The 12,601-nt window shown below is 45.4% G+C and overlaps 1 protein-coding gene across 1 annotated transcript in view; it reads right to left on the bottom strand.

The window, feature by feature from the left end:
* Positions 1-12,601, bottom strand: part of LOC144824332 (mucin-2-like) — a 166,420-nt gene that overhangs the window by 46,975 nt on the left and 106,844 nt on the right. Inside the window, exon 7 of the mRNA XM_078683449.1 lies at positions 4,246-4,368. Coding sequence (XP_078539575.1) covers positions 4,246-4,368 — 123 coding nt within the window. The remainder of the gene's footprint in view (positions 1-4,245; positions 4,369-12,601) is intronic.

The raw sequence follows: 12,601 nt of genomic DNA, 5'->3' as shown, positions 1-12,601 counted from the left end.
GTCCGACTGCTGGTATACAGTAGTTCACTCAAATGTATGCTTTGTTCAGTGTGTCAGACCCCTTCTATTAATGCCATCTAGCATGGTTTAATGTTTAAATGTAACACTGAAAGATGCTCTGCAGCTCAACTCGCTCCCCTTATTTTTTTCAATGCTTCTGACAGTGCTCAAAGCTCCTTTAGTCAAGCCTATCCACATTCTAGTAGAGGAGAAATCTGCATTCTGCCTTTCCCAACAAATAACACAACCACCACAGTGGTCAGGCCTTGTGAGCGTCATCCTACTGATAAATTAAAATTGACCTCTGGATGACTCGTGCAAAAAAATTATTCGATTTTGAAGCTCCCAATGTACCAAACTAAGTCACCAGCACAAATACCCTGCTCCCTCTGCCTCTGTCTCTGCGGGCTGACAACATTTCTTTGCCACCTTCACCACAATCATCATGTTTTTCTGCTGTGATTCTTGCTGATTTCTTCACATCACAAGTAGACAGAATTAATTACTTCATCTATGATCGCAACAACAGATCTCCCTGACAATCGAGTGTCTTAAAAAGCTTAACTATCAGTAGCACCCAGAGCGATCAAAAACCTCTTCTCACAGACACAACTCTAGAGTCCCTAGAGGATTCATGTGTACAGCGTGGAGTATACAACGATCCCCTTTCTTTTGCCAACTCTTTCTTCACTCGTTAGTTTCCCATCTCTAACGAACCCACCATTTTTTCAGAAAAATGTGGGGGCATATTATCAAGAACGGCGATAATGGGCTTGATAATATGCTCTTGTGAATTCCCATAGCAGCCCAGGTTCTGGTGTTAACCTGGGCTGCTATGGGAATTCACAAGATATCGCAGTTCTTGATAATATGCCCCTTCATTTCTGGTTATATCAAAGAAGGGCAATAGACAATTGGATGCAGTTAACTATATTATACACTATATTGAATCAGGCAACCCAACAACTGCCCACATCGCCAGACATGTTGGGTCAGCGCCTGAGTCTTTAAAGCATCCCTTCTACCAACCTAGATTAGAGGACTTATCCAAATAAATTAGACTACTACCCTTAAACCTTACTAACGGCTTCTTGTCCATTATAAAGCAGAGTCAAACTGAAGGGCCACAAGCTCTAATTACCAGAAGTGAATCATGTGGTCTCGAAACCCGCACTACCAAATCTTGACCCCTGCACTGAGGCGCAGGACATCCATCCAGCAACTCTAGCAATTGGCTGAATGTTTACCACCAGTAAAATCCTAGCCTCCTCTTATGGTGGAAATGATTGAGACCCACCTATTGCCTCCAGCTTGTACGATGGTAATGAAAACACGTTTTTCTAACCAACCATTGTTTCTGCTGTTTCAGGACTCACCGAGATGATGGCAAACACCCCCATTGAATAAGGTCTGAAAGATAAGGATTTGACACATGGCTTCCAGTTTATCTGTAATAAATAAAGGGGGGGTTGCCACCCAAGTCCGTGGTCCAATTAAATCTGATGGCTGCCAGCAGGTCGCTTGCCCATGACTTTTATTCCACTTTTAACACACCCAAGCTGGTAGACGGCTGCCATAGCTACACTGCCGCACCTGCGACCACACAATGATGCCTTGAGGGGAAACCCTAAGTGTCACTGTCCCTGAAACACGAAATCCTCAGGCATAAAGACACCCATGAGGATTCACATGGTAATAATAAAGGTAGCCCCTTGGGGCATGCCATGAAGCTCAATGCACACACAATATTTTCCCCTCTTGGGCTATGTACAAAAGCCCCTAATCATGCCATCCCGTTTAAAGAACCTCTCGGGCCCTTTACGTTATGCAATTGACCAGACTTCACCTACATATCTGAGTGGCCCCTTGATATAGAATAGTAGCAATTTGTTGTACCTCTTGCTACACTTCTAGGGCTCCTGCTGACATAGTGTTAGCAACATTCAAAGCAAGGTGTGTGTCGGTCCAGGCACAGAGGTAATTACAGATGCAGATGAAAAACAATGGAGCCATGGAGAATGATATTCACCTCGCCCTTAATAAGGACTCTCTGCCAGTGATCCCAAAATCCAAAGAGCAAGCTGTTAAAATTATTCAGGCAGTGGGAACTCAAAGAGCACCTCTGTCTTACCATGACCAAATAGCCCTTTCGCTCCCCGAGGCCCAAATTGCATACATAGCATCCTCACAACCCACCTCTGGAGATCAGTCTCTATTTTGAATGAATAATCTGGCTTCTGAGGACTTCATGTTACGTGTATCGTGAGAACCGGCAAGAGCAGAGCAGCGTGGACACTCTGAGCGGTATCGAGAGCAGCAGGACGTGCAGAGGCTGCCGCAATCCAAGGCTAAGGCTATGTTGGCCATCAAGGAGGGGGCTGCTTAATCCGACTGGGCGGTAAGCTCCTGGTGTAAGCAGGGTGGGGTGGTGGTGCTGCGGTTTCTCCATTGGCTTAGAGTGGGTCAATGCGGCCGCACCCTAGGAGGTCCAGGGTCCTGCAGCGATCAACTGCAACCATCCATTCAGGCAAACAACCAAGCACTGAAGCCCGAGAATCGGCCGAGCTTTGATCTGCCCCTAAGCGACTCTGCATCTGCACTGCCATCTGATCTACTTCACCTTGTCTCCATTAATAATAATAAATATGAATCCACATTTGTAAAGCGCAAACCATCACCCGTTAGGGTCTCTAGGTACTGGGGGCCGTCGGGAAGATTAAGCAAGCTACTGCACAGAGTCACATGGTGCTGGGCTAACCTGCCACTGGCCCCGGGGATCGCACCGTGATGCCCAGATTGCGGAGTCAGTCACCCTGGCTGCGGCGCCACACCTCCCCCCACTCTCCATTCTCCATCCTGCCTCCACCACACCTATCCAGCATTTCCCACCCTTACTGCAACTCTCTGCATTGAAGGTCCGCAGATGGGTGGCTGACAGACTGAGCCATGTGCCTGTTTCCACCAAGTCATCCACCAAGACACCTGGAGGGAGCGAATGTGAGGGTGGCGAATGGACACTGGGATCAGAGGTTGTCGATCAGGGCAGGATTAGTCAGTGATCCCAGGAAAGAGGCGTGTCCCAGGAGCTCCCAGGAGCATCCCTTACCCACATCTTTTCCGCCCTACTGGAGGGGGTCAATACCCCAGGACCAACAGCGACTGCAGTGCGAGTGTGGCAGCTGTAGTCAGCTGCCAGAGAATGGGAGCGCCCGCCAGCTGCGGAGGCAGCCCAGACCGTACCGGGTGCAGCCTGCGGCTTGGCCAGGGGAGCCCCACTCGCCACAGTCACAGCCAAGTCCTGGGAAGAGGGCAAAGAGGGAGGCAGCTGGACAGCTATCTAACGCGTCCAGCCGCCATCATCGTTTTACAGACCCACACCACATTGGCTCCAAGGCATTGCAAGTCACAAGCGGAAAAGGCAGGTCAAAAGAAGGGGCACCAACCAGGCCATCAACCGCCATGCAATAAGCATTGCTAACTGGATGGAGACCACCGGTCATCCAAAGACGTCAGGGAGAACCAGGGTGATCATTCCCACTAGGCCAGCGGCAAAGAAAGGGAAAAAACAAAAGCCATGTCTCACTACTACTCAATACAGTGCCCAAGCTTCATTATTCACAACAGAGCTCGAATCAAAGGACACGGCGTTGCAAAGCATTGGGGGGCTTAATACACTCAGCTCATTCAACCCAACTGAAAATCTAAAAAAATGTAGTTTCCTGAAAGATGCAGGCTCTGTTCTCTACTCATGAAATGCTGCACTCAAAGGCCTGCACACGCCCTGAAACCCCTGCAACCTCTACAGCCTCTAAAGATGCAGGTGTCCTTACCCTTCATCCTGCAGAAAGAGGAGGTCATTCTATCCACGGAAGACTTGGCCTGTCTACTCTTAGACAGGTATCCAACGACAAAGTCATTCAGGCTATTGTTTCAACTAACTGCAACATTTATGGCTATTAGGCAGTTACTTTTTGAAAAAGCCTGCTGAAAACTGCACAATTTGGTGCAGTTTTTGGGAGAATTTGAGATATTCCTCTAGTACCCCAGGGCTTTCCTCATACAGTCCGGGCTTGCTTGCTGCTCTTCATGCTTCGTACAAAACACTCTGTATTTTACGACTCACCTGATTCTAATTTCACTGTAACAGTGCAAACAGTATTACATTGTGACTTCTTTTCATTGCGAATGTATAACAATATCTTTGAGCGACCACTCAAAATTAAGGATCAATTTGGAAATACTTACCCGCGGGACAGAAACAACCAGATTCACATTTCTCCATGGCATTAGATCTTCCTATATCGGAGCAAGTGCCCTCGTTGATATATCCACACTCCTGATACTCCATATTGAAGGGACAACTAATGGCTATAGCGAAAAGAGGAAAAGAATGATCAGGGACTGCTTTAAATATTCATTAAATATCATAACTCATTGGCCATTTACATTGGAATTTATTGTTTGAATCATGTGTTTACGTGTATGCATTACATTCTTCTTGTAATGTGCTACAGCATGATGAAAAGCCATTAGCAGAGCCGATGGATCTCTAAGGCGAGACATATTGGCTTTGCCAGTTCTTGTATTATGTATCCATGCTGCCTGGTATGTTTTCGAGCCGATGGAGTGGGTAGATTGAAAGTAAACTCCCTAGCTGTCACTTTGGGAGGCAGAGTGGCTATGTGAAACCTGGCAACGGGGGTTATGGCTCGCTGATAGGACATGCCTTCGAAGGTGTCCAGTGTGCTCCCTGACAACTCCTGCCAAGGCAGACTGAAGATAAACTCCTCGAGCTGCTCATGCTTAGTAGTGAAAGAAGCTTGCCTGTGATTTGTTTTTTTTATTATTGTCTTCAAAGGACTTGCCATCCCCTGAATCAGGAATATTGGAGGTAAAATTAATGTGGTCCCATTGTGGTCAAAATCTATTCAAAAGCCATCCTCCTGCAGTGATCCATTATCAGCAATCCACAAAGGTGAGTCACCAAATGTTTTTGGTTTCATTTTTAATAGTGTTGCCATCCTGCACAACTCGCCAGCATTCATAATACAAGAACTGGCAAAGCCAGTAGGTCTCGCTTTAGAGATCCATTGGCTGTGCTAATGGCTTTTTATCATGCTGTATAGCAACAAAGCAGATACTATTCAACAAATAAAAATATAAGAAAGCACAAAGATGTAGCAAATTTTGAAGGCATGTGCATGCTCAAAACACACTTAGGAACTATAAAATGATGCAGTCAAGCAGCTGTATCAATGAGTTAAAAAAAAAATATTAACGGGGTCCAGTAGTAACGTGTAGCGGAGAAGCAACATGGAGGTAAGCTGGGGGTGGTTACAGAAGCATGCTGAGATGAAGGAGAGCAACAAAGGTGGGCGAGCACAGGAGGACGTGTGAAAGAGGGCAACAAGAAAGCACATAGAAGAGAGACAGAAGCAGGAGGGACAACAGCTCACAGGTGAGAAATGGGGTGGGCGACAAAAGGACACATGTCAAGGAGAGCGACACTCAGAAGGGGGAGATGAAATTCATGAGGGAGACATCTTGTGAACATGCACTCTCAAGGAGTGTTTAAAAAAGAAAAAAGTAGCTTCTAAAACGTGAACAGTGGAAGGACACAAGTACTTGTGCCACGCTCCATGGGAGGGCCAAACAGAAGAAGAGGAAGTGAAACCCATATGCAATGATAAATGAGAAGCAAGAAAATGAGTGTACTGATGAAGCCGACTAATGGTAAGCAATGGGTGGGCTCCAACAGCTCTGTAAGCTAAGAAAATGTTTCTCAAGTGACAGCACATGTACTGTATCAGGCTAGACTTAAAAAGAGGAATGTGATCACTCGGGCCAGTTCCATGGTAACATCCCGGATTGTTGTGTTTTATTGGTCATGACAATGGTGGCATCTCAGCCTGTACCTTAGACCTAATCGACCCCACTCAGTACACCACACCTGTCAGAACAGCCACACAACTGAGTGTTTGTTAGAATCAACCACTCACATAATAACAGGGACTTGCTGTACTCCACAATAGCTGTACATTGCGGGATCTGTTGCTGTTTTTCCGCCTTGGCCCTTGCCCAAGAGGCCTCTTTCATCCCAGAAAAATCTCAATCTTCCTCTCCAGGGGGAGCAGAAATACTTGATGCTATTTCTGGTTGGGGGCATGGCCTGATGCCAAGGTTGGCTATCCCCTCCACATAGGACCTCAGGGCATCCAACCCACCACACCCAACTCCTTTTGTTTAATAAAACAAGGGTTCTAGTGGCCCAAGTGAAAAAGATTAACAAGCAGGAGTACATTAGTGAGAAAGGGAGATTCTCTTCTTTCCGAGAATTCCTTTCCCATCATAATTGGCAAGCATGCCCTAAGCACTGATGTACCATCAACATAACAGAGGGATTCAATGCCCTTGACATGTTGATATGACCTCTACTTCAGTAGCTCCTGGTCTAAATCACTTCTGAGATGAAGATCACCACAACAGCATCCAAGATGCTAACCAGTTACATGATGCCAGTGGAGCCTTAATACTTACCAATATGGATCCTCGCACACCAGAATCATTATGCCAAAGGACCACCCCCAGAAGTACTTAAAGTGTATTTGCAGCCTCATGCTGCTACTATTTATTTCCCCGGAAATATAGCATCTTTTTAGCTTTTTCTAAAGGCCAGGTGCCCCTGCCCCTCCTAGGGTGTGGTGGAAAGTGAAGACCTTGAGTGGGGTGTAGAAATGGCATGGGGGAATGTAGGGTCCTTGAGCCATATGGGAAGTCTAATCCCACGCAGCCTAGCCTGCTCCATATGTTAGCACAGATTTTGAAGAGCTAGGTTTCATTCCCCCACTCACAACCTTGGACATGTGGATGGAGCTGCTGTGCTGGACACCTTACATTTCCCCAAACACAGACACAGGGAGGGGGCAGGGTATAGAACAATACTTTTTTTTCTGCTTTGAGATTGAATTTCACTCTACTTCCTCCTTGCACAGAACGTGTCTTCTGTCTGTGTACCAAGCAACTCTCCTGGATCAGAGTACTTCCTCAGAAGTACCTCGAAGGTCACAAGGTAGAGTACCATCAATGCATTTACCCTCCAGGTCCCACAGCCTCCTGGTTAGCCAACTACAGAACACCTTGGGCAGCAGAAGTCAGGGTTCCCCACTTCACACTCTTGCAGGGCCAGTCCACTGAAGATCCAGGAGAGACCTAAAGTGTCCTAGTGCCTGCCAGCTGGTCGATACCTCCACTGTACGCTAGAGACTCTAGGTTTGCCAGCACCACTGGAACTGAAGAAACAAATCCTACTCCCTAGATTCCATCTTCAGTCTGAAGTCCTTGAATACATTCTTGCAGCACAGATCAGATATTTCTTGCAGGTGGGCATTCCTCCGATTTCACTTCCCCCAGATCTAGACTGTTCTTAAATGTCTCTCTCTTGTGCAAGGGTTTTAAGTGGGGTTGGTCATTTCCAGAAGGTAGACAACTATGCCCAATTCTAAGGTGTCACATAGTCACTCCACACATGCCCCAACCCTCTTGCATGGCAACTTAGAACTGTCTTCAGAAAGACCTCTCTCTGAGTCTGGAACATTGCCACTGCCACAGATGCCTGCTTTCGTCCCTCCAAAACTTCAGGGGAGCCCCTCCTGTGTTTGGCTTCAGTGGTCTGGCTGTTCCTCTTTGTCTCTGTGGGAGGCCAGATGCAGTGTGAAATGTAATTAGGACTCTGAGATTAGATCCCCACTTCTTACTTTCCAAGAAACAAGCCCAAACACTGTCAAGTGTCTGTATTGTGTGGAGAGGTATTTGATTCTCCAGCTGGCTAGCAGAGTAATTACATGACTCAGCAGGGGTAAAAAAGGCCTGACATCTAATTAGAAGCTAAGGCAGAAAATAATGACAAATCTTGAAGAGCCACAATGTGTCCACATATGTGGAAATCAATGACAAATCTTCCTTTGGAATCATGATTTACAGAACAAATGGGTTAATCTACTTAGTCTTGAAGCCTAGCTATGGCAAACCTGTAATTTAATATATTTCTGACACTTAGGATATAATACAATTAAGCAAAGAGACTTTTGAGTGATCATTACAGATATACATACTCCCATTATTAATGCCCACCCATATCATAACGCCTGCCCAGGTCAGCACCAATCCCAAAAGGCTCTTTTCTGTGACAGCCTACTTGTGCATAGATACTGAGCACACACTCAGCCTGTACAAACACATGCATATGTTTTCATGAGAAACAGCCCAGAGTCTCCAACCCTAGCTGCGCAGTAGCGGACCTTATCTTAAAAGGCAGACACAGGCGGTTAGCTCTCCAATATAATATAACAGAGATTAAACAATGATATATTATAATTGTATTACATATAATAGCATTTTAAAGTGTTTTATATTGTTTATACTTTCTCTAAAAAAATTAAAATAAGAAGGGGAGCGCCATGTGACCCCCACAGCGATTTCCTGCATGGCATGGCTTCCAAGTCCATGCCGTGCTGGAACTGCAAGTACAAACAGACAGGAGGGCACACCATGTACCCCCTACATGCACCCCCATGCACAGAGGCATCAGGGGTCCCCTTAGTTTCCTCACCACCACACTATTCATGGCAGGCTTACTGCCATGAAAACTGTGGTAGTGCCTGCCATCAAAAGTGTGGTGAGGAAATAGAAATAGGATTGGCAGTGACCGCCAAAGTCGTAAAACAGCAGTCGGACCACCTGAACAGGTGTCTATAGCCAAAACATTTCCAGGAAATCAGACGCCCCTATGGTGAACGACGGCTACAAAGGATTTGCTGCTGCAGACAAGTACGTCAGGCCAACAGGCCAACAGTCAAAGCACACTGGGCGGATCGATGAGCAGGTTGGTCCCAGTCTTGCCTCGGTTTTAATAGCAGGTTTTAGCCAAAAGTTCTCCAAACTTTTAATTTTGTTTATCTGGGCACCTTTAGCATCACAACCAACGGTCCAGGACTGGTGGGCCACCACTTGGGGTGTGCAGGACTCACTCAGGTTGGGTCCAGGTGTGGGTTCAAGAAGGTAGAAGTATTTTATGTCCCTATGGCCCAGAAAAAGTGCCAGCAATCTGGCCCTTAAAGTCACTTTAAGGGCCAGTCCTCTGAGAATCCTTCTGCAGGTCCAAAAGTGAACTGAAAAGTGGGTCTGAGGACCCTATTTTTATACCTGGTGCCTTCTTTGAAGTTTGGAGACGTTTCTAGAGGTTTTTCCTTGAAATGGTTTGAATTTTCTGACTCCCTTGCCCGGTCTCCAAGCTGGCTGCAGAGACAATGTAAAAATGACAAGCCCTTTGTATGAAGGCACAGGTCAGCCTACTCATCTGCAAGTGGGGCTGTGATCAGCTCCGCCCCCATCCTGATATCATACGGCGCACTGAAGGAACACCTAATCCCTCTATTTTGAGACCATCTGAGAGAAATTCACAAAGTCTAACTGTCAACTATACTCAGTCATATGTGACCCAGGACAGGTTGAAGGGTACAGGCAGGAAGATGCTAACTTTTTAAAAGTGCCATTTCACAATTGTAATGAAAAATAGGGCTTCACCATTAAATAGGATTTATCATTACAATTTCATAGGTACTAAATATGACATAGTTGTCTGCTCCCAATTAGGAATTACAGTTAATTAGAAGTAATAAGGATTCCCCAATGTTATCCTGTGGGAAGGGTAGGACTCACAGTAGTGAAAAATGAATTTAGAAGTCTTTCACTACCAGGACATATAAAACTTAAAAATCCATGTCCAACCTTTTAGTTACACAGCAACCTGACCTATGGGCTACCTACAGCCTTCCTTAAGGATGACTTATATGTAATAAAAAGGGGATTTAAAGCTTGGCAAGGAGATTTAAATGCCAAGTTGACATGGCAGTTTAAAACTGCATTCAGGCTGCAGTGGCCGGTCTGGGAAAGGTTTTAAGGTGTTTCTTACGAGGGCTTTGTCAACCCCCCGCTTTAGCAGCTACAGCAGGGTGGGATTTTTGAAGGGCTTCTTCTGTCTGCAACTGGCAGAAAAGGCTCATAATTAACATGAAAGGGTGGGAAGGTGAGTGTGTGAAAAATTGATAGATGGACAGATTGATGTGTGATTAAAATGGTGAATGGGTGGGTGGTGATGGGGTGGATGGAAAGATGCATGAATGAATGAGTGAAAGAATGGATGTAAGGACCGATAAGTAAAAGAATGGATGAACGAGTGAAAGGGGGACAGTGGATGGCTGGTTGAAAGGGTGGGCGGATGGAAGAGTGAAAGGGTGAATGGATGGATGAGGGAGTGAAAGAATTGATGGATGAGTGAAAGAAGTTATGGGTTTGTGAGTGAGTGAAATGGTAGATATATGGGTGAGTAAAAAGGTGGATGGATACATGCATGGATAGATGAGTGAAATGATGGATGAGTAAAAGGGTGAATAGATAGATGATTGAACATATAGATAATGAGAGAAAGTATGGATGAGTGAGTGAAAGGCTGGATAAGTGAGTGAAAGGGTAAATGGATGGATGAATAGATGAACAAATCTGAGTGAAAGGAAGGATGAATGGATGAGTGAAAAGATGGATAAGTGAAAGAATGAATGGATGAGTGAAAGGGAGGATAGATTAATAGCTGAATGAAAGGGTGGATGTGTGGATCAGTGATAGGGTACATGGATGGATGGATGCGTGAAAGGGTGGATGGATGAGTGAGTGAAAGGATGGATGGATGAGTGAAAGAGTAAATGACTAGTGAATGGATGGATGGAGTGAACCAGTGGATACACTGTTTGAAAGAGTGGATTGATGAGTGAAGAAATGGATGGATGAGTGAAATGATACATGTAAGGACAGATGAGTGAAAGAATGGGTAAATGATTAGAAGGGGGGATACATGGATGGCTGGGCGAAAGGGTGGGTGTATGGATGAGTGAATGAGCGAGTGGATGGATGAGTGAGTGAGTTAAGGGTAAATGGATGGATGAGTGTAAGGGTAAATGGATGGATGGATGTATGAGTGACATTGTGGATAGAAGGGTGAGTGATAAGGTGAATGGATAGATGCGTGGATGAATGAGTGAAAGGATGGATGGATGAGTGAAAAGGAAGAAATATGAATGGATAGATGATTGGATGGATAGATGGATGAACAGATAGATGGATGGATGAATGGATGGATGAATAAGTGAAAAGATTAAAGGATAAGTGAAAGGAAAGGCTGTAAGGGTGGGCGAGTGAGAGGAAGGATGGATGAGTAAAAGGGATGGTAGATGGATGGCTGGATGAGAATGAAAGGGTAGACGGCTGGATGAGGATGAAAGGGTAGACGGATGGATGAGAAAAAGGGTAAATGGATAAACAGATGGGTGAATTGATGGATGGATGAGTGAAACGGTAAATGGAAGGATGGATGAGTGGATGGATGAGTGAAAAGATCGATGGCTGAGTGAAATGGTAGATGGATGGACAAGTGAGTAAAAGGATGGTTGGATGAGTGAAATGGTGGATTGATGGATGAATGGAAGGAAGGATGAATGCATAAAGTAAAGTAAAGTCCACATTTGTAAAGCGCACAATCACCCGTAAGGGTCTCTAGGCGCTGGGGGCCGTCGGGAAGATTAAGCAAGCTATTGCCCAGAGTCACATGGTGCTGGGCTAACCTGCCGCCGGAGCCGGGGATCGAACCGTGGTCCCCAGATTCCAGCGTCAGTCGCCCTGGCCGCGGCGCCACACCTCTCCCAATGCATGGAGTGAAAAGATGATGGGTAGAGGAGTGAAATGTTGGATGGATGAGCGAAAGGATGGATGGATAAAAGGGGGATGGATATGCTTGATGGATAGGTTTGGATATCGATGAGTGGACACCTGAGTCAAATTGTTACAGGCTGAATTTTAGTTGAAGGGATGACAGAATGTAAAGGTGAAATGGTAGATATCAGCGAGTGGATGGAAGGAAGAAAAGATGACTGGATAGATACATTTTATCAATGTTCCAATGTCACAAGCCTTTTTTTATCAAATCAGGTTGTCTGTTCTGCTTCTACCTCATGCCCCATGGAATGCAATGGAAGATGATGAACATCATTATTTTTCTGCAGTGCTTATGTAAAGCAGTGCACCATTCTGTTGCTCCCCTCTGTCGGCAATTCTGGCCTGTTGACAGACTCTAAGCACTTAGAACCTGCATGTCAGACAATAGGTGCAGTATTGTATATTGGATATCAACGTTCTTAAGTTCAATCTGGCATATTAGAACAGGACATATTAGTGAAAATGCCAAACAGTGCTACAATGTTTGTGCTTGCTCCTTTAAATATGCTCCTTTAAATATGGTGAAATTGGCTTCCACCTAATTGGCACATTTAATTTACTTGCACACCCCTAGCAAAGTGGTAGTACATGTACCTAGGGCATGTAACTTAAATGCTACTAGTGGGCTTAAAGCACTGATTGTGCCTCCTACTTAAGAAGCCACGTCACAGGCCTGCCGTTGCAGCCAGTATGGGCAATTTAACCTGCCACTTCAACTTGGCAAAATAAACCTTTTCCCAGGCCTAACTCTTCCTTTTTTAATATGTATATGTCACCC

Source organism: Lissotriton helveticus, chromosome 3_1, assembly GCF_964261635.1.
Source record: "Lissotriton helveticus chromosome 3_1, aLisHel1.1, whole genome shotgun sequence".
Lineage (NCBI taxonomy): Eukaryota > Metazoa > Chordata > Amphibia > Caudata > Salamandridae > Lissotriton > Lissotriton helveticus.
Note: the sequence above shows the minus strand (reverse complement) of the source record. Positions and strands in the feature narration are given on the sequence as shown.